The sequence below is a fragment of the Babylonia areolata genome, chromosome 11, assembly GCF_041734735.1.
Source record: "Babylonia areolata isolate BAREFJ2019XMU chromosome 11, ASM4173473v1, whole genome shotgun sequence".
Taxonomy (NCBI): Eukaryota; Metazoa; Mollusca; class Gastropoda; order Neogastropoda; family Buccinidae; genus Babylonia; species Babylonia areolata.
The window spans coordinates 36,791,930-36,814,597 of NC_134886.1; the positions used below are offsets into that span (position 1 = coordinate 36,791,930).

Genomic DNA, 22,668 nt, shown 5'->3' on the forward strand with positions numbered 1-22,668 from the left:
CATCAACACACACTGACAATGTGTTAGCCTATAGATCTGTTCAGTTCACACTGAACCAGCACCACCTACTATATACAAAACAAGTATGTATACATCAAAAATACAGAACAAGATATCTGTAACCAAACAGAAGGGGGGGGGGGATCAAAAGATTTAGGCCAGTACTTCTCTCAGTGGGTAGCTTTCACACATTAACCCCTTTTCTTTCCACAAGCCACAAGATCAACTTAAACTGGCTGTCCACTGACATAAAACATAGTTTCCCAACACAACTAAGTTACCAACATAACATAAAACCATTACAAGTCATGTACTCACAGCCCAACAGGGATTTCCTTGCTCCTCACATCACTGATCAGTCAGTCACCCTGTGTCAGTCAGTTCTTCTGGGAGACAGCTGAGAACTGGCTGTGCTGACGGGTTTTATCCCTTCCCACAACATACTGCACTGTGTATACTAATGTAAACTATAGCACTCACTCCCCTAACTAGTTGAACTAAAATAACCAATCTTTTCTTGTCCTAGTGACGCTATGTGAATGACTGACAGATTCACTGCTTGATCCCAGTTCAACAGATTGATCTGATTCGCTACGATTCAACCCACTTGTTTCTATAACATTCTGTGATGACAGGTTCACCCGTTTACGTCACAAAGAGATTGGCGAGACGGGACAATACAACTCTGGGCCTGTTGGCCGGCTTGATCAAAGTTCGAATTAGCATAACTTTTCCCTAGCTTTCGTTCCGAAGTCCCGCCATCTACCTCAGCCATGTTTGTGAACGGGGAGAAGGGGAACGACTTGAAAGACAGGCCGCCACACGGGATATACCAACATGCCGTGCTCGTCCGTTTCGAACACGGGGATGGTGGCAGACATCACGTAACTGCACGTATTCCTATAGCTGGGGCGGGTGACGCGGCGTCGCTGACCAAAGAGGGCCAACTACGGAGTGGGCTGAGGAGGGGGGTGGAAAGAGGGAGTGTGGCGTGGTGTCGGCGCGACCTCAAAGACTGGACTTTGGATGGAGCGGGAAGGGAGATAAGAGGGGGGGGGGGAGGGGGTGAAGGGATGGGGAGGAAGGGGGACAGAGTGTGGGTGGTGGGGGGTGACACTGCTGGCACACTATAACATATATATATATATATATTACAATTATAATCACTAGTACATAATTATGTATACAAAATACACCGGATTAGTCCAGTGACGGTAGCGTGGGCACGGATCAGTCCACATCATGCTTTAACACTTCCTAGAAACTGAAACTGAAACAGGCTGTTGGGCAACTTGAGTTTCCTTAGTTTTATTCCATTCCACATTGCCAGTGCTCCCAGATTTCCCGGCCGCCCCTGATATCCGTCATCATCAAAACTGACAGTCATGAACTGATATTCACGCTGATGGCTGACGTTCTTCAGTTGACGACGAAAGGTCGGCACTGTTCATCAGTGCAAACATCGGGTCAGAAATCTACCGGCTCCTATCATAGTATATCATATCATATCAAGTATCAAGGCGTGCAGGCCTGACAAGGCCTTTTGCCCGCTTGAAGTGGGGAAGAAAAAGAGAGTCCCCACATATGACTCAGTGGTGCATTTTTCAACATTGAGTGTGCAATTATGCTTGAAAAATCAACTTGAGAAACATCTACTACATGAATTTTGTATTTAAAATTCTGTAAATGAATGTCAAGATAATTTTTAAATGTATTCACTGTTCCTGCGGAAACAACGTCTTGTGACATATTGTTCCAAACATTTGTTACTCTGTTAGTAAAGAAATGTGCAAATCTGGAAGTTTTTCCTGAAACTTTTAACAGTTTGCCGTAGGAATGGCCTCTTTGTAGCACTGAGTGTTCTCATTCAATGTAAACAAAGAGTTTATATATAGCTCTGCTGTCACTATAATCCATGAGTCATTTTATACATCTCTATTAAATCACCGCGCAGTTTTCTAAATTCAAAACTAGGTAACTGAAGTGCTTGCAACCTATTTTCATAGTCCATATCAGCTCCTATTATCTAGTCTATCTATCTACTGTTTTACCAAAAACTCAGTTGTGTGTGTGTCTCGGTGTGTGTGTGTGTGTGTGTGTGTGTGTGTTTATATCTGTGATGCAGCAGATGATGTACAACGTAAGCACAGATGGATCAGTCCGCACTGACGCTTTTGACACTTCCTTGAAACAAGTTCAACTGAAACTGAAACCGTGAAACTGAAACCATAAATTTCCTTACTTTTATTTCCTTGCCATATTGCATCTCTTTGAGTAGAGTGCTATTCTAGGCCTTCCAGTGACATTTTCTTACATCAAAAGATTTTTTGTAACCGACAAAGAAAGAAGAAAAAGTCCCACGACGATCACATGTTAAATTCGCTCTGCCCTCGGTGTGTAGGGGCTTTGCTTTGCGCATAACTTTGACGTTCAGCCAGCGTAAAAGTATCATTACTAAGAAAAAGGATAATAAAACACGGTTGTACACGCAGCTGACATAATCCCGTGTTTGATTCAGGTGCACCAGAAAAACGGAGGGCAAAGAAGAAAAAAAAAGGGCAAGGATTCGGTTCTGCGCGAAGCCATTGAATCAATGGGAAGTAATCTCTGTCGTCCTTCGATTTGGCCTGTGCTCCCCTGTCAGGTCATCGGGTCAGAGCAATATGGCGGGTAAGACATGATGATCGTGTGATCTTCATTTCTGGCTATTTGATGTATTTCGCGACACACTGATTTGTTGTGCTAAAAAGAACAGTTAGCTCACGCATGAAAGCATAAACACCACAGTCGTTGGATTTTGTTCCATTTACTTAGTCGCAAATAGTAGAACTTTTCGAGATTTTGTACCAACGTCCAAGCGTCGCAAGCCAAGTTTGGTCTCGTGTGATGGATTAAGTCGGTGGCCATTAATTTTGCCACAAGATACCCCAACAGTGGACAGATCAAAACGTCGTCATTGGAACACAGCTGATGATAAATTTATAATGATGGATACGACATCCCGTCTCAGCATCTGATTGTGAAGGATCGTGACTCAGATTTGTTTTTATTCCTGTTCAGAAATTTCACCACCATCCTTCCCCTTCTCATGTCCCACAAACGTCATATGAAAGGCTAATGCACCCGAGAAGAGTTTGTTTTGCATCCATCTTGCATTAAAAACCAAAAGGTAATGCCCAAGTTGGACGACGACATAACTATATCATAAAACGGTTGTATGCAGCAGCGGAAGAACACATGGTCTCCTGGGATGGATTAAGTCGGGTGCCATTAATGTTTTGCCACAAGGTGCCCCAGCAGTGGATAGTTCAAAACGTTGTCAATGGAGCACAGTTGATGATGACATATAAGTGATTGATATGACATCCCATCCCATCATCTGATTGTGAAGAATCGTGACTGTGTTGTTATTACCTTTCCACCGTCCCATTCTCATGTCCCACTAATTTCATATGGTAGGTTAGTGCATCTGAGAAGAGTTTGTTAGCATCCATTGTGCATTAAAAAAGCAAAAGGTAATGTCCAAGTTGGACAGTGACATAACTGAATCATGAAACGGTTATATGCAGCAGTGGACAAACATTTCATTTTGTTTGCTAAGAATGATAAGAATATGTGAAAAAAGGAATAAGCACATTATGTTGTTTAGATCAAGACCTTTTGTCAAAAATTTCAAGGTTAACGCATGCACACACACACTTACACACACACACACACACACACACACACACACTTTAATATATTTGTGTGTGTGATACATGAATTGTGTATGTGTGCGTGTGAGAAAAAAAAATATTCACAACTGCAGCGGATGAAATTATATATGAGCACACACACACACACACACACAGTAAAAGGAAGCAAGTGGGGGATAGAGTTAAAGCAAAAATAAAAGAAAGAAAAGAACAAACCGTGGTGGTGGAGAATGAAAGAGACATGCAGGTTAATAGATGCAGAGAGAAAGAGAGAGAGAGAGATGGAGTTGGTGAACACATTATTAATAATCAGAAGAGAGAGCTTAAACTTAAAGGGAATATGACTGAATTCTTAGGTTATTCTTTAAAAAATAAAATTCAAATAGTAAAAATAATGAGAAAATAATGAAAATTTAAAATTAAAAAAAAGTGTTTAATGAAAATGAATAAATAAATAAATAAAAGGAAGTAAAAGTTAGAATCTGGAAATGAAATCAGAGAAAGAAGTGTGAAATATATGAAAACTCCCATAGGTGAGAGATTTGCCAGGATAGAGAATAATATGTTTTGTGATCTTTCTTTTCACAAACGGATATTTGACAGGATTTTCTCCCATCTGCCCTGCATTGAGATGCAGTTCTAAGTGATCTTGGTTTCACTGTTAGTGTTAAAACAGGACACATTTGTTGTTGTCCCCTCAAGCCTTTCCTCTGTGTAAGGTTCCCCAACTTCCTGGCATTGTTGTACTAATGACCCTGCTGTCATAGTGAAGATGGCGATACTGTAGTTGACATGAAACAGGGGAATGCCATGTTTTTGCCCCAACACTCCTCATTGACTTTAAGTTTCCATTCTCATAAAATCTGCATGAGACTGAGGGTTGTGTGTGTTGGTTGCTCTGTGTGTTTGTCATAATATGTATTTGTGCTGCATTATATTTATAGTAGAAACCACTTTCAGGGGTCCCATTTTCTCAGAAAGTTAATTATAGCTTGAAGTCATTGCTAAATTAGTTAGTTTGATATCATCATCACATAGCTAATAATAGGTCTTACTCCGCAGTTTTCTGAGAGTTAATTATAGCATGAAGTCTTAGCTAAATTAGTTAAATAGCTTGACATCATCATAGCTAATAATAGGTCTGACTCAACTAACATGAGGGCTGCATGGTAAAGTGAAACTGAAAGTCTCCTTCCTTGTTTTCCCCATGTTACATAGGAGACAGTTGAAACTGAACACCAGTGTTTACCATATGAGGATGATGCATATGATTATGAGTTTTTATTGTGACTTGTGTGTGTGAGTTTTTTTGTTTTTGTTTTGTTTATATAAATGTATTTGTTTTTATTTTGTTTTGGGGTTGTTTTTCAGGGACATTTTTCAGACTGTTGTGTCATTTGTGATTTGTATCTGGATCTAACATCACCCACATCAGTCTTGTATCCCATAAACTTTGTTGTTTGTCATCAGCAGCATCATTTCAGTTCAGTGTATTCATCAACCTGTTCAGTGCTAGTCTTGGAGTTTTGAATTCTATGATGCCATGTATCTTTTCTGCTGTTTGTAGCTTTGTTCCAAATTGTTGTATTTAGTCTGTTGCAAAGCTGGAAAAGCAGTTTTTGTGTGTTCACTGTTGGTGACCATGTTATTGGTGACTTTATGCTTTTATCATTATAGGTACTTTGTTAGTTTGTATTATAAATTGTAGTATTATGTAGAAAGATCTGTGTATTTCACCTCTGTGAACCAGTGATATACATATAGTCGTATTGTGTAAAAAACAAAAACAAAAAATACCCACAAAACCAAAAACAATTTGGCTGAAAATATATCACATATATCACAATCTGTTTTGCTTTGCAAACTGCCTCCATTGTTCTGTCAATGCAATCCAGTATCATGGTTATTATTATCGCCATTGTTTTTGCTACCATTGTTCTCACAGCTAGATAATTATGAACGATGTAAATCATGTTGTGACACGAGGCACTGACCTTGTTCCTATTTGGTCTGTTCTTATTTTGATGATTTTCAAAAAAGTAAAACTAAAAGACCCTTTGCTCCAATCTGATGTTTTCTGTTATATTGCGGTCTTACTTTTTGTAAAATAGACTACTGGTTTCTCTCTCTCTCTCTCTCTCTCTCTCTCTCTCTCTCTCTCTCTCTCTCTCTCTCTCTCAATGCACACACACACACACACACACACACACACACACACACACACACACTACATCACATCTGCTACACTCACTACATCACATCTGCTTTTTTTTTTCTTTGCTTTTTTTTTTTTTTTTTTTTTTTTTTTTTTTTTTTTTTAATTCTGGACTGACTGTTGATGTCTGTGTTGCAGAAAGCAGATGACCAGTTTGTGTCCATGAGCCTTTGTTGTGACACCACAGAGCGACAGCAGTGAGAAGCCCATCTGTTCACAGGGATACCTCCTCTGTCCTGTGCCCAGTGGGAATCCTGTCGGGTTATTATCTGGAGTTGGGTTTTCTTGGGGGTTTTGTCCCTGACCTCTTTGATTGTTTCCCAGCCTCGCCTTTCTTTTCTTTTACCGCCTCCTGTTTTTCAGTGGTTGCTGTTCATAATCATTTGTGTGCCACTGTTAAGATTTTGTAACACTGAGTGAGTGATTTGTTGTTGTGTTTTTATTCTATAGTTTTGTCACTGGTTTCCGTTGTTATTCGTGTGTGTGTGTGTATGTGTCTCATGTCTGTTTTGAAATGGGAGCTTTCCAAAAACAAGTTGAAAAATGTGGGAGTGGACTTAACATATTTGTGAGCGTACAGACATTTTAACATTGTGAAGAAGAAAAAAAAGAACTTTGTTTGTTTGGAACATCTGCATTGGAACTGTAGTGTGAGCTGTACATCGGGCAGACATTATTTTTCGGCACTCGACATCACCACCTATCATTTATTTAGGCATTTAGTCAAGTGTTCCAAGATGGCTGTGGATCGCCGCTCAAAGCCATACTACTATTTAAGCTGTGCGGATGTCGATGACAAGGAAGTGGAAGTCGATGAGGATGCCCCAAGTCTGAAGGACACCAGCAGGGAAGACATTGCCAGGCTTGTCATCAGCATCCTGTGCAAAACCGAGGGCAGAGCCACCCTGGGGAAAGTCGTGGCTCGCAAGCTGCGATCTCTGAAACACTGGAACATCGACACGCCCTCGGCCCTGCTGGAGTTCTGTCGGACTTTCCCACAATGCTTTGCGATCCGCCCACCGTCGTCCAGCTCAGAGGTGGAGGAGATGGAGGTAGAGGTGACAACGGAGATGAACCTGTGCTCGACTCACCTGAAGAAGACGGGCAGCTGCCCGGAGGATGGAGAGTGCGGTTATCTCCACCTGTGCAGGTTCTTCATGCTGGCCGGCAAGTGTGACTGTGGCTCCAAGGCCCAGATCCGCCGGCTGTACGGGCACCAGCTTCATAGCGACCACAACCACAGCATTCTGAGGGTAAGACACTACTGGGCTTTTTTTTGGGGGGGGGTCGGTTGGAGGGCGGGAGGGGGTGTGGTAGTAGCAACCATTCTTGGAAATGATGATGTGGTGTTTTTGACACCACACAAATACTTGTGACTTTGGGTAAGACACCACTGGGTTTTTGTGGGGGGATGCTTTTTTTTGGGGGGAGGAGGGGGGAGTGTTAGTGACAGCTAGTCTCAGAAATTGTGTTTTGAGGTGTTTCACACCACAGAAATACTTGTGACCATGTTTTTGCAGGTGAACTACAGTTCAAATCTTTTGACAGTGAATGTAGGTGAAACTAACCAGATTGGTTTCCTTGTAATTTTATTGATGATGACCATCAGTTTTCTTTATTTTGGGGCTTTGTAACTAGTAACACTAACAGCAATGCACATGTACACTTGTATCAGCCAACCTTTCACAAGTGATTGAAGTATACCACCACTTCCACAACCCCACACCAAGTTCATTCTTGTTAGATTAATGTCCTATACCGATGTTTTCTATTGTACTCCTGCAGGTTCTACACCAGATGATTATGAAACAGGACTATTTCAGTATCAAAATCACAAGCGTATGCACAGATTAGATAGAGACTGTGCTCACAACAGTGCACATGAAATAATTTGTCCTGCACCTACACGCACACTGAGCATTGTGACTCTTTCTTTACAGTGTCACAGTCTTTGATGAACCACTGTAAAGCAGGAACAGAGGAAGCATTGGACAGTTGATGCTTCAAATGGTTAAAAGTAGATGTTTGCCCCACACCCAAATTGCCACTTGAGGAAGTGTACTTAAATATTTTCACTTGATAGCAGTGGTACATGTTTTTTGGGAATGTGCATTTGCAATCATGCCTGCATACATGTATACATTACGCAGGAACACAAGCTGTGGCAAGTGTGTGGACTGATGTGCATGCAGAATTCACCCTTTGTTTAACTTTAACAATTTAAAGCTTCCCTGACAAGGACCTTCACCAATATTCTAGACTTGCGTACAATGCAGGAAGAAGGGAGCATGTAGTTAATCATGACCGTGGAATTGGAAGCACTCAGTGCTTGTCCAGTTTCATTCAGTTCCAGAGAGGTGTCAGAGGATGTGGACTGATCCATTTGATATATAATGCTACAGTATAGAGCCAGTACATAGAGCTAAAGTATCAATAGGTGCACTGCATGTGGTGGGTTATTTTCATGTCACTTTTTTTCTTTCTCCCCCCCCCTCTCCTTTCACCCCCCCACCCCCATTTTTTTTCTTCCCCTGCAGTATGATGGTGCCATGTTTAGCAAAATGTGGTGCAGCATATATTATTATATATATGTGGCTTCACTTGTTGTATAGCACTGTCAGAATAATACAGCATAGGTGTGTTTTGATAATGCATAAACAAACAAAAATAAAAGCAAAACTGTTTACAATTCTGTTGCTTATTAATATGCAAAAATCAGTGTTAGTTTTGTTGTCACTGCTGTGTTGCTGTACTGACCACCAAAAAAAAAGAGAGAAAAACTTAATAATTCTATCATTTATGGTGCCAGTCAGAGCCTGTCATTTTATGTCTGTTCTTCCTTCTATGTTGCTGTGCTGACCACAAAAAAAAAAAAAGAAAAGAAAAGAAGAAAAAAAAAAAAAAAGATTCTATCTCATAATGCCAGTCAGAGCCTGTCATTTATGTCTGTTGTGTGTTGCTGTGCTGACCACAAGAAAAGAAGAAAAACTTAACATTTATGTCACACATGATACCAATCAGAAATAGTTTATGTCTGTTCTTCTGACCTACTGACCACAAAAAAAGAAGAAGAAAAACTTTAACAATTCTATCACTCATGATGCCAATCATTCATAACCAGTTGGGTTGTTTTTTTTTTGGGGGGGGGTTGTTTTTTTTTCTACATCTGTTCTGTGTTGCTGTTGCTGTGACCAGCACTACCTGATGGACCACCTGAGCCTGAAGGAGGTTCAAACCCTGGTCAGACGCCTCCACGCCCGCATCCTCCAGACGCGGCCCTTCGTCTGCCGCTTCTACAACCAGGGGCTTTGCAAGGTGGGCCCTCGCTGCATCTGCCTCCACCTCTGCAAACGCTTCGTCTTCAGCGAGTGCAAGTACGGTGAAGAATGCCTCCACTCTCATGACCTGACAGATTCTACGGTGAGTTTAGGGGAGTGTGGGGGGCTTGGTGTGGGGTGGGGGTGGGGAGTAGTTGGGTTGGGGGAATGTGGGGGGGAGGGGTGAAGGTGGGTGCTTGGTGTGCTGCATGTAGTAGTGTGGTTGTGCTGTGAGCGCTGTGTACAGTTTATATGTTGTTTGTCGGTTCTGTCTTGCCGTTTAGTCATTAGAATTTCTTAGCCTGCTGGAGGGGCCACCGACTATTTTTACACAAAACATATAAGTCTTTTTCTGAATCCCTCCATCACCTGTTGCATGTTATCTATAATTCTTCTGTCTTGGATAATGTCCTTGTAAGGTTTTGATGTTCATACCTGAACACTCCGGCTTTGTCTCTCACAGCTTCAGTGCACTTCCTCCGTCTTGTTATAACTCAGTCTGCACACTTTGCTGTAACAAATATGACAAGACAGGGTATAGCTACAAGAAAGTAAATGCACATGTATTATGTTAGAAAATCTCCAAATACCAGTTTTTTAAACACACACACTCACTGGGTTTGTTTTGTTTTTTTGTTGTTGTGTTTTTTTTGGGTTTTTTTGTCAAGAACAGAAAGTCCGTAAAAATATTAAAAATTACATTTCGAAATGTGTTTGCCACACATTAATTGTTTAAATATAGAAAAAAAAGGGGGGAAAGAAAAAAGTCCCAACTTTAGCTTATAAATGTATTTGTATTATAACTTTATTTATTTTTTTCTTTTCAGTTTAATTATTTTCCAATATTCTTTTCCCCATCTTGTAAGAAAATCTGACAGTTATCTTCAAATCCTATGAGAAAATGTTCTTTTTGAAAAAAAAAAAACTTGAAATAATAGGGTGTATTTCATCAATTTCATTATTTGACTTCGTAGTAAAAACTGTAAAGGTCATTTGTTTGCTTGTGAGCTATGTATCTTTAACAGTTTACTCAAATACGGTAACATGTTTGTTTTATGTTATTGTTTTGTTTTTGTTTTCTTTTGCAGTTATAAATAACCCAGTTTAAATAAGTGAAATGTTTATAATAATGTACAGGGGATGTTCCGGTTTCTTTCTTTCAATAAAAATTCTGAAACTCTAATTGTCTCATGTAACCGTTTGCCAGAGAGCACAATTCAAAAAAAATTTTCAGCCTGAAATGATTATGATTAATCATTAAGTATTTAGGTTTAAGTTGCTAAGTATACACAGTACATGATAAATAGTTACAGGTCTTCATTATTTGTCCTGTCCAACTTGGACTTGGTGATGGTTAGGAAACAAAGACTTAACAAGTTAACTAAACTGCTAATTCATGGATTCATAATTATAAACAGTGGATTATGTCTCAAATGGTAAGGAATACTACCACACTGCACAGTGTAAATACTATCACATTACATCGGTCACTCACTGATATACAGTATGAAAATACTCAATACACCATATCATGACTGGCAGAGTGGTTACGGGGATTGGGGCCAATCTTATTTGTATTTTAATTTGTATGACATCTGATAACTATCTGCAAGTAGAAGTGAATTGTTGGTCAGGGAATGTTTTGCTAAAAACACAGTATGAACCCAGCAGTTATGGCTAGCTTTTAGACCAGCAAAATGTATAGTTCAATAGAAGTTACTTCATCCTGGATTTTTTTTTATCAGTTAGCACATTAGCTGTTTTTCAGTTTTAGCTCTGCTTAAACTCAACCATGTTTTTTTCTGGATTTCTTTTATCAGTTAGCACATTAGCTGTTTTTCAGTTTTAGCTCTGCTTAAACTCAACCATTTTTTTTTTCTGGATTTCTTTTTTCAGTTAGCACATTAGCTGTTTTTCAGTTTTAGTTTTAGCTCTGCTTATACTCATGTTGCTTATTGTCATGAAGTTTTTGCACCTTATACATATTATTATTAGTAGTAGTAGTCTTTTTTTTTTCTTTCCTCAAGGCCTGACTAAGCGCGTTGGGTTACGCTGCTGGTCAGACATCTGCTTGGCAGATGTGGTGTAGCATATATGGATTTGTCCGAACGCAGTGACGCCTCCTTGAGCTACTGGAACTGAAACTGCTTATTGTCTTTACTAACACTTCTTTTGTGGTCTAAATTTTCAAACTCTGTAGTCTATGAAAGACGCTATGTTTGTTGTTCACCATTTTGCTACAGATTCAACTGAATTCATTTACAGTGTAACGGGCCAAGGCACTGAGGTTTGCCTTCAGTGTTAAACATTTTGGGCATCAGTGATCAGTTTTTCAGTTTACTGGATGTCTTTGGCTGAAAGTGAAACAAGACTGCAATAGTAAGCATGCTTATTGTTGTCTGTCTTGTGTCACCATACACACACACGTATGTGTGTGTGTGTATGTGTGCACATGTGTGTGAAATGTTCACTTTGTACTCGTGTGTGTGTGTGTGTGTGTACATGTGTGTGAAATGCTCCCATTGTACTCACATGTACAAGAAAATTAATTAATTGTTTTAAAAAACAACAACCTAAAAACACCTTTCACCTCTCTCTCACCATCTCTAAATCTCTCTCTGTTTATCTGCCCCCCAGCTTCCCCCCCTCACCCCCTCCATCCCCCTTCTCTGTCATCACTCACTCACTCATTCCCTCGACCGCTGGGGTCGTTGGGGGGACATGAGGAAGATGTCATAGCTCGCCACGCCGTTCTGTTGACAGCTCTCTGTCATGCATATTGTTAAAATACACTTACACTAGCATGTTTGCTGTGTGTTGTTTCGCAGGTGAAGTCAATCCTGGAAAAGTATGCCATTCCTCCCGAAGAACTGCACCTGGTCATGAAGGGAATCCTACAGGAGCAGAAAGCCCTCCTGACCATCCAGAACCCCACATTCACCACCACCACCACCACCCCACACACAGCACCCGGGGGTGGTAGTGGTGATCATCCTGCACAGACACAGCAGCAGCAGACAGGTGGCAGCAGAGACGGAGAGAGAGACGAAGCGAGGGGCGGCCATTGGTGCCCACCCATGGAGACAGCGAGCAGCAGGCCAACAAGCGGCGGCTGTACAGCACTAGTGTCTGATCATGGAGACGGTGGTGTAGACAGTGCCCTGCCCCTGCCTGCAGTGTACTCCACGGTGTTTTCTCGGAGGAGGGGTCATGTGGTGTCCAGTGGAGGGGACCACCTCACAGGGGTCACAGGCCGGGAGGAGGAGGAGCAAGTCACGGCAGCTCTTGGCCCGACGCCCATGAACCCCTTCAGTTACGTGACTGTGCGGGACATGCAGGGTCAAGCCGACACAGACCCCACCAAGCCTGCCGGTGGCACTGGCAGGGAGGACGCGCAACCTGCTGAGAGACAGGAAAGTGCAGGGTACTGTGGAACTGGTTTTGCTGCCACTGCCAGTGCCACCTTGGACTGCTCCACCACCACCAGCAGGAAAGCTGAAGGTAGGATATTTGGTCAGAGCCATGACTCCAACTTCATCCCTTTGAAACCAGCCGATAAAAACTTCACCATCAAACTGACCCCGGGGCGGCCTGTAGCCAGTGTGCCCCCACAAATCAAGATTAAACCGGAACTTGGAATCTGCAGAAAGATGGACATGATCGCACCTTCGAGTGGTGGTGGTGAGTTTGATGTCAAGAAAATGGAGAAATCTGGTGTTGCACAGGAAGAGTGGAGTGTGAAGACTGAAAGTGAGATTACTACAGCTCGCTCCATAGTTTCCTCTGATACTTCTTCCAAGTCCTCTGCTGAGAGTCTTCAAAACATCATCAGCGGGCTCATTGACAACGTGAAGAAGCTGCATGCCAAAACACCAGGTCCGGAGTTACACCTGATGCAGTATTTGTCAGAGCTGGCCCAGCCAGACAAGCTGAAAAAGGAGATGAAGGCAGCAGAAGATAATGAAAGGAGGGAAGGGGATGGAGGGGCCGGTGCAGGTCGTTCAGAAAAATACCTGTCAGACGGGGAAATCTCTGATTCTGACCATGAAATGGAGGAAGTTGTCGGTGCTGCAGAACCCCCCACACAGGAAAAAGTGCTCTTTGATTATAACCATCGGCCAACAGTGGACTTGATCAGCGACATGCTGAACTCCAGAGAGAACTCCCCTTGCCAGGAAACTCTTCGGCCTCACACACCAAACGCCAGCTCCTCAGTGCCACACAGACTCATGGGGACGAGTTCTTGCAGAAGGAAACACAACATTGGTGGCAAGAGAAGCTCAGTTCCTGAACTGAGGGACAGCTTGGAAGAGATCAGCAGTGCCAACAGTGCCGTTAGTGACATCATGTCCAGTGAAGAGGACCCACCGGACAGTGGCAGCAAGACCACTGTGACCTCCAAGGGGTCAGTGAATGTGAACAAGACCCAGGTGGGGATCTCCGTCAAGCTTTCAGAGTCTTCCCATATTGAGAAAGGAGGGGTGAAAGCATTGGCTGATAAATCAGATAATTCTGGTCAACAGACATGGAAAGAAGTGACAACCGAAAGTAAAAGGAAGCTGGTTTCTACAAATGTCAAGGCTGATGAGGCGATAAAACCTATGGCAACCCCCAAAGACCCAGACAGAGTAAAAAAGAAATCAGAAGAAGAGTCAGTTGCACGCCTTTGCCATTCCAGGGGTGCAAGGTCACCAAACAGATCAAGCAGATCATCTTCAGGTCGCAAGTCTCCTGGTTCGGGAAGATACTTGCCAGGCCACAGAGTGTTCTCCCCTGGCAGAAAGTCTTCAGATCTAGGACCACCACCAGCAGATCACATGGGATCCTGTGGCCGGAGAACATCACCCAACAGCAAAAGGCGTCCTGCGTCCAGGGCATCCCCTTCAGGTGCTACAAAATCCCCAACAGGAAGCAGAAGGTCCTCACCTGTAAACAGGAAATCCTCCCCAGGGAATAGAAGATCAATCGCAAGCAGGAAATCACCTGGAAATAATAGACAGTCTGACCAAGGATCCACAAAAGATAAAAGAAGAACAAGTTCAGAAAATAAAAGATCAGAAGACCCAAGAAAAGATGCATCAGGTACCAACAGGTCCAGCGAAAGGAGACGGTCATCAGATGCAAAAAGAGTTCATCCTGAAGACAAGAGTCTGGCATCCAGTCCCAGGAGGTCATCTACACATCACAGCAGATCATCGGTGAGCCCAAGAAGGCATTCGTCAAGTTCAAGAGGGCACATGTCAAATCGCCCAGGATACAATCCAGGATACAGAAAGACTTCCAGAAGCCCAGACCACAAAAGATTCCCTCAGAGGACGGAGTCATTTCACAGGGAGCATCATCGACAGTCCCCTTCTTCTGGCCGGCACCAACAGGGGGCAGGCAGGTCAGATAACGAACATGACAAAGCGTCTTCCGGTCATCGTAGAGCTACAGAAATTAGGCGGAAGGATTGGAATGACAATGAGAGAGGCAGAATGTCTACAGATAGTGACCATCACAGGTTCAGAGACAGAGAAAAAAGTAACATAAGAAAAGACGTGGATGACCAGAGTTTCAGAAGCAGAGAGGAAGTGAGGATGGAAAGAGAACAAATTGATGATCGCAGAGTCAGAGGCAGAAGTGAGAGAGAGCAACGCTCAGTGGAAAGGAACCCAAAGGATCGGTATTTTGACAATCATTCTCACAACAGAAGTGAGACCCACAGCAGACACTCTGGACATGATGAGAGGCGGGCCCACAGCCCATCAAGGGACAGGACCCAGTCTCACAGTGCTGACAGGCGATGGGAAAGTGGCCGCATGTTAGGCAGCCCTTTCTTGTCCAGACACCGCTTTTCCAGCCATACAGATGACAGTAGAGGCCCAGAAAGGCACAGGCAGCGGTTGGGGTCAAGAGAAGGTAGCAGAGATAGAGGTCGGATGTCGCATTTCTCAGACAGTCATGTTCATACAGATAGGGGTGACCAGTGGCCTGTCGAGGAAGAAGGCTTCTTTCAGTCAGAAGGTTCTCTGGATGTGCACTCTCCAAGGAATAGAGATGGCTTCTTCCATAGAGAACACACCATGGACAATGATTCAAGAAGACAGCCTCCTCCTCGTAGAGAATTTCGTTGCCATTCAAAAGAGAAACTGTGGAATGGAGATGATGTCAGGTTTGATAGATCACCAAGCAGAGATCATGGTGTTAGGAAAGGCAGTCTGAGAAAAAGGTTGGGTCCTTCGCCTGTGCGGTTTGGAGACCGTCCTTTGGACGACGTTTTTCCAGAATCAGAAAGAGATTGGGATGACCGTAGGTCTCATGGAGAAAGGCATTACTCAGAGGAGGTGTGTGACATCAATATGGAAAGTTGTGAACGACTAGAGGGAGCAAGTGGCCCATTCTGTCCTGAAACAGGATTTGACAGAGAAATGGACCGGCATGGGGACCTTTCCAGTTCCAGCAGATACAGTTCACAAAGAATGTTTTCCAAACATCATGAATTTGGCAACTATGAAGAAAGGAAGAAAACTGATGGCCGTGAGAGTAGCAGCAGGGAGAGGCGGCACAATGAGCAAGGGCAGCGTGATGTCATTCTGAGACACAGGGCACACGGTGAGGAGAGGGATGGATGGCAGGGCCCTTCCCATTCTCCAGAGAGGAGCCTTGACAGGGCCAGACATGACCGGTCAGCTCATCACTCCAGGTCTTCACAAGCTGCATTACATGCAGAGGAGGATAGCAGGGATTCCCTCAGCTTTCTCCCAGAGAGTGAACGTCTGGCCCTGAGGGAACAGATTGATGACTTGCTGGACAAGGCTCGCCATAGCAACAGTCGGGGTGCCTCACCATTCCAGGGTTATGATGAAAATGCCCACGTACCAGATATCTCATACATTGAAGGTGAAGAAACAGATGGCAGACCAGATTTGGAGGTGGACTTCACTGATCGCTCTCCAGAACACCACTGTGTGTCTAGTCAGTTCCGTTCACAACAAAGATCTGACAGTCACTATCACCGAGCACCTTCCAAAAGACCAAGGGAACCATTGGACAGTGAGCAAGAAGAGCAGACCTTTGACCACAAGAGGAGGAGAGTCAGTAGGGGTAGAGGACACCCCAGTAGAGGGCACAGAAGTTGGAACAAGAATATTCCAGGCAGAGAGCCTCAGGACAGCAGAGACTGGAACCATAACAAGGACTGGGAAGATGGAGGTGAGAGGTTTTCTGTGGAATGCGGTGCAAGCATACCTAGAGGAAGTCGAGGTCAGAGATCACGTGGACAAAATCGTTCCAACAATTACAGAAATACTGGAAACTACCACAGAGGTGGCTTAAAGATAAAAATGGTCTTCAACCATGGCAAGGCTGATGTTCAGGGTGATGAACAGGCATCTTATCATGATCTGGACCAGCCTCACCCAGATGAGGTTGATGTTCAGGCACAGATGTTGGATGCAGAGAATGAGGAGGGCTTTTACGGGGAACGCTCGGGAGCCAGGTTTTATGGAGATCCCTCCTTGAAGGACTACGAGGAAGATGCTGACCTGAGCCAGGGCTTTCACGACACCCCCTGTGATGTGGGGGACATGATTGAAGCTCAGAAGGCGCGAGTCATGATGAAGTCTGATCTCAGAAACTTGCTCAAGACAAAAAGAGGTCGTCACTTCAGTGAACCAGACAGTGAGCACATCAAGGTGCGAGTACGGCGGCCAGAAAAGACAGAGCACTTTGTCAGAAATAAGTATGTGGAGGACGAAGGGCGGGAAGTGATATTTGCTGAAGATTATTAGCTGAAGTTGATGATGGGACTGGCAGGTCATTCATCATCAGAAAGAAGACTATTTGCAGTTGCAGGGAATGTGATATCGGCGGGTTATTGATGCCCAGTATGTAAATGGGGCTTTGGTGATAGTGACAAGTTCAGTGATGAAATAATGCTGGCGAGCAAAAACTGGACAGTTTGTGTTCAGAAAATATGGGGATGAACTGAGCTGAGTGATCAGATGAAGAGAAGGGATGTTGATGTAGATGAAATTGCCTTGCATGAGTTGCAATATCTGCATGAGGAGTGATATTCACAGGCAAGATTGTGATGTGGACCAGTACTGGTGAGCAAAATACTGAGAAATGACATACATGAACAAACTGTATGGTACATTTTTGATAAAGGGATGGATATTAGAATTATCAGAGAGTAAACTCTTGGCTAACAAGATGGGATGTATTGCCATAATAGCCAGTAAAAATGAGGAGATGGATTGACATTGGCCAGTGGGATATTGTGATATGCATTGACAGATTTGTGAGAGGGTCAATGACATGGGCTGAAAAGATTGTGTGATGCAGCAACTTCTGTACCAAAATCAATCATGATCATTGTTCGGTATCATTGTGAGATTGTGGACATGACCAGCAAAATCCTGAGTGACAAGAACAGGACACATTCATTGGCAGTTGACCAGAAGAACTGGGCAATTTTCATGCAGCTGACTTTGCTGAATGAATTTCAGGATATTCTTCGTGCATAGACAGTGTGTGACCACCATTCAATGCCTGTTCATGTCACTGAATCACCCCACCTCACCCACCCACCCACCCCCCTTACATGAATGTATTGTTTATCTGTGCATTTTGTAAAACAAAATTTTGTTTCCAGGAGAATCTTGATCTTGTTGAATTGGGTTCTTTTTCTTCCATTAAATCATTGCATGGATGCAGGGTCTCGGTAGTGTAATCAGGAAAAAAAAACTGACTCAAAGTCAAAGCACCATACAAAGAGCAGTGTTGTGTGTAGGCAGGAGAAAAGAAACCATCTGCGCATGGTGCAGATCAAGCACATGGGATTGTTTTGTTTTCTGGATATTGGACATCTTTCAGCGACAGGCGCAGTTGCCGAGTGGTTAAAGCGTTGGACTGTCAATCTGAGGGTCCCGGGTTCGAATCACGGTGACGGCGCCTGGTGGGTAAAGGGTGGAGATTTTTACGATCTCCCAGGTCAACATATGTGCAGACCTGCTTAGTGCCTGAACCCCCTTCGTGTGTATATGCAAGCAGAAGATAAATACGCACGTTAAAGATCCTGTAATCCATGTCAGCGTTCGGTGGGTTATGGAAACAAGAACATACCCAGCATGCACACCCCCGAAAACGGAGTATGGCTGCTTACATGGCGGGGTAAAAACGGTCATACACGTAAAAGCCCACTCGTGTGCATACGAGTGAACGCAGAAGGACATCTTCAGCAGCACAACAAGAAAACTATAAAGTGATGGTCAGTATCAAACTAACACAGGAAAGAGCTCTGTCAGTTCCGAGGAGCACCTACATTCAATTGTGAAAGAAGATTGTGAAAGATTGGATTGTTATCATAGACAGCTTCATTTGTTTGGTGAAAAGTGACAAGAAAGTTAACTTCGTTGTCTTGCACTGTTGCAGTTTCAGTCTTTTTTTTTTGTTTTTTGTTTTGAGGAGAGTGAACTTGGCTTTGGTCTGTTTTACTTTGAATGTGATTTTCTTTGCTTGATGAAGTGTGAAAAGAAAGTGAACTTCATTGACTTGCAGTTGAGAGGACCCTTTTTTTCCTTTTCTTTTTTTCTTTCTTTAGAAGAATGAACGTGGCAATGGTTGTTGAATTATGATTTTCTGTGTTTGATGAAGAGTGACAATAAAGTCAAGTTGGTCATTTAATCCAAAGCACGAAGAGGATGTGACAGATTGTTGATAGGAGCCTGTCAACGTGACAGTGATTGTTGACAGTTCACAGTGCATTTTACAAAAAAAAGAAAGAAAAAAAAAAGCTCACATGGAAATGACTTTCTGCATGGGAGCAAGTCCACATGAAACAAACAGCATTAGCACTTGACAAAAAGAATGACGAGAGCAGTGTGTGACTGAAGTAATAAAGTACACTGAACACTGGCCCCAGTATTGGTGGTTTTGGACATTTTTCAGAGCACATGGTCAGGGGTATTGAAGACTTGAACAGAGCACCATACCCACACTCTTGTACTGTGGAGATGAATGAAAATATGGCCTTTTTTTTTTTTTTTTTTTTCCTTCCTTGGGAATAAAGTTAACAGAGCAACCAATTTTAGGCCAACACTTGGTTTATATCAAAGGTAAGCTTACTCTTGGGCCAACAGCAAAGTGAAATCTGTATTGTTGAATCTTTGATCAATTGTTTCTCTAATGCAATGGGAATTAATTTACGGCTTAGTCTTAGGCTTTGCCTTTGATTGTTTTTTGTTTAGTAGTTTGCCTTTTTCATTTTGATTTTTTTTGTTTTTGTTTTTAATTATTGTTAGACTTCTAATGTAAACCCTGGCATTTGGGGATAGAAAGCACACATTTCGTACAGACCATGATGATTGATATATATATAAAAATTTTAGATACTTATATGTGTATACATTATAATTACAATACATATATATACATATTATGATCATGACCTCTATACACATGTATGCACATTCATGTCATTTTAAAAGTGTGTAAGATTCAAAAGTGATGGAAGACATTCATGTGCCAAGTCTGAGATTCATTCCAAGGGGAATACCATGAACATAACTTTTGTTTTTTCAGTCGACCTTTACTGAAATTTGAATTGACAGATTAGAAAGTAGAAGTTGACTCTACTTTGTCGTAGCTCTTGTTTGTTTTAATCACGGAATCAGTGCCAAATTAAATCTTAGTTTGTCTCCATGTTCAGACTGTTCCAGTGGGTGAACAGCAGGGAGGAGGGGGTGGTCACAGCTACAGTGGTGTCTGCTAGCATGACGTTTTCATTGATTTTTTTGTGTATCACTCAGATTTTTTAAATAACTCTTTTTACAAGTTGAATAGAAAGGACTGACACCTCCGAGTAGAGTGTGTTATGTAGTCTTGAAGGTAGAATAGTGATGGTCAGTGTCTCTTGTGACTGTTTTTTTTGGGTGGTGGTGGTTGTTGAATGTGTATGTGTGTGTGAGTTTTTTTGTTTTGTTTTTTAACATTATATGATATATACTGGATGCAGATTAATTACTCTTGATTAGATCAACTGACCTAATAAAGAAGGCAAAGTTTGGCATCATGAATGAAACTGATTATATTTTATGATATAATCAGTGGAATCAGACATTTTCTGACCTCGGCTGTTGGTCACAACAGCTGTGTTGTCTTGACATCGTTTTTTGCTTTTCATCCTCTTTGATTGTATGTGTGTGTTTCATGTTCCCCCTTTTATATGACCAGCATGGCAACACCAATTTGGTCGTGACACTGTCACTAGTGTCAGGATTGTACTGTATGTGCTGGTGGAATATGTTGATCAATACATTCAGTGATTCATGTTTCCATGACACTAGGTTTCTGACACATTCTAGATTCTATGATCTTGAGTGTGTGCATATAATATATATATATTTGATTTTAATCAAGCATGCATGAAGGGGCTGGGTACAGGATGAGCTCAGGTTGTGGCAGCTTGGTCTCCACATGCTTCAGTACTACTGCAAAATACTGCAGTGCAGATCTGAGACCTTCGCTTCAGATTCTTTTAACTGCTCTATACACACTCCCTCTCTCTACCTCTTTCTATTGCTTGTGCATGTGTGTGCATTTTTTTTTTTTTTTTTTTTTATTACAAATTGTTTTGGGTGTTGATGGTGATCAGTTTGTATTATTTATCAACCAGTTTTCAGTTTTGTAGCATCAAGATATTATGGTCAAGCCGATTGGATGTGGGCCTGTGGCAGGTAAGTTTTCTCTTTGAATTTATTTTGCTCAGACTAGAGATATGGATAATTTACATCAGGTCTTTGATTTGATAGCACAGTAAAGTTACTTTTGTCATCAATCAAGTGTGTTCTCAGGAAGTGACAAGTAAACTGAGAATTAAGACAGAATTGAACTTTTTTTTTCTTTTTCTGTTTACAAAACCTTGAATTACTGAAAGGGATTTGATTCTTGTAAGTGATATAACTGTTATAAAAAAATTTTTAAATGATAATAATGATACAGTTTTGAAAGCAGACTGGTAAGAAACACAATGCTGAAATCCACCAGCATGTTCAGTCAAAACATTAATAATACTTCCACATTTCCAGCATTGGCTGATTCAGGTGACCCAATTTTGTCTTCCCAAAATATGTTTTAAGATGTTTTTTGGGGAGGGGGAGGGGGGGTTATTGCTGGTTTTTTGGTGATTTTTTTTTGTTTTTGGGTTTTTTTTGGTTGTTTTGTTTTTGTTTTTTTGGTTTGTTTTTTTTGGGTTTTTTTTTTTTTTTTTTTTTATAATAGATGAACTATGGATTTCATGTATGCTTCAAACTAATCAAATTATGTAACTTGTGAATCGTTTTTTACACTTTTTTTTAAAATTATTACATTGAATATTTTGGTTAATCAGTAAATAATTATTAAATCAATAAACACATCTTGCAGATCTTTAGCTGTTCCTGTTCAGATTTTGTGAGTGTCAGAGACCCACACCTTCTAAAGAACAAAATTATATCTAAACCTCAACATAGAAATACGCACTATTTATAATTTACCTACCCCCTCATTTTAAAATTCAACTTCAAGCGCATCTGTCATTTTGCATGCCATGTTTCATGAATGCAGTTTGGGTGGACCTAAGGGCATTCATCTCCTAACACACCACTTACAGACAACTAAACTAACTGTACTGCAATGTGAGTATTGATCTGACAGACCCATGACAGTCAGATTAGTTGTTTTTTTGTGTGTGAATGGTTTTGACAGGTCCGTGATGCAATTTTTCCAGTGGTGGGTGAGTAACCAAGTTTTGTGAGTGTTAAGCGCTCAGCATCTCTCACACCATTTTAACCAAAATTGTGGAATCCTGAAGGTGGCAGCTATTTCAGTAGTGGATCAGAAATAACTTGAACTAAAATTTTCGGTTGTGCAGAAAAGATCTGTGTCATAGCATGTAGCACGTAGAATGGCTGGCACATTACCATATAAAGTGAAAATTGTCATTGGATATCTCCTCTGCCTTTTTTTTCAGTAAATTTTGTATTTTCCTTCTTCCATATATATCTGTCTGCCTCTTCCGCCCTCCCCTTCTTGCTCTTTCTACAATGGCTTGTCTTTCTTATTGTCTTTTTTGCAGATGACAGATAATCCAGTGTATTTAACTGAATGAATGTTGCAGCATAGTGACACAGGTACCTTGGAGCCTTTACAGCTTGCCTAGAAATGATGAAGAACAACCTTGCACACTCAAGTGTATAGATTTTTAAGAAGTTAAGATTACAATATATATTATTATGTTGGTTTTTTTTGTGTTTTTTTTGTTTGTTTTTTTACAATTTCCCAACAAAGCAGGTCACCTATGCTGAAGAATATCTCATATTCTATCTATGGCTTTTTATGCCTTGCTGTCATGGTGACCATTTTGATATCCCTCCATTTTTTTAAAGTCTTCAGTGTTTAAGGATTCGTGGTAGTTCTG

At 41.8% G+C, this 22,668-nt stretch overlaps 1 protein-coding gene across 2 annotated transcripts; it reads left to right on the forward strand.

The window, feature by feature from the left end:
• The first annotated feature begins 6,059 nt into the window (after window positions 1–6,059).
• LOC143287708 (uncharacterized) lies at window positions 6,060–21,343 on the forward strand. 2 transcript variants are annotated; one of them, XM_076595925.1, is made up of 4 exons: window positions 6,060–6,171; window positions 6,560–7,163; window positions 9,106–9,330; window positions 12,056–21,343. In XM_076595925.1, the coding sequence occupies exons 2-4, from the start codon at window positions 6,648–6,650 to the stop codon at window positions 16,997–16,999; spliced, it is 5,685 nt and encodes a 1,894-aa protein (XP_076452040.1). In that variant the 5' UTR covers window positions 6,060–6,171; window positions 6,560–6,647; the 3' UTR covers window positions 17,000–21,343. The 2 variants fall into 2 exon arrangements, with proteins under 2 accessions (XP_076452040.1, XP_076452039.1); XM_076595924.1 differs by having other exon boundaries at window positions 6,062–7,163.
• Window positions 21,344–22,668: the final 1,325 nt, after the last annotated feature.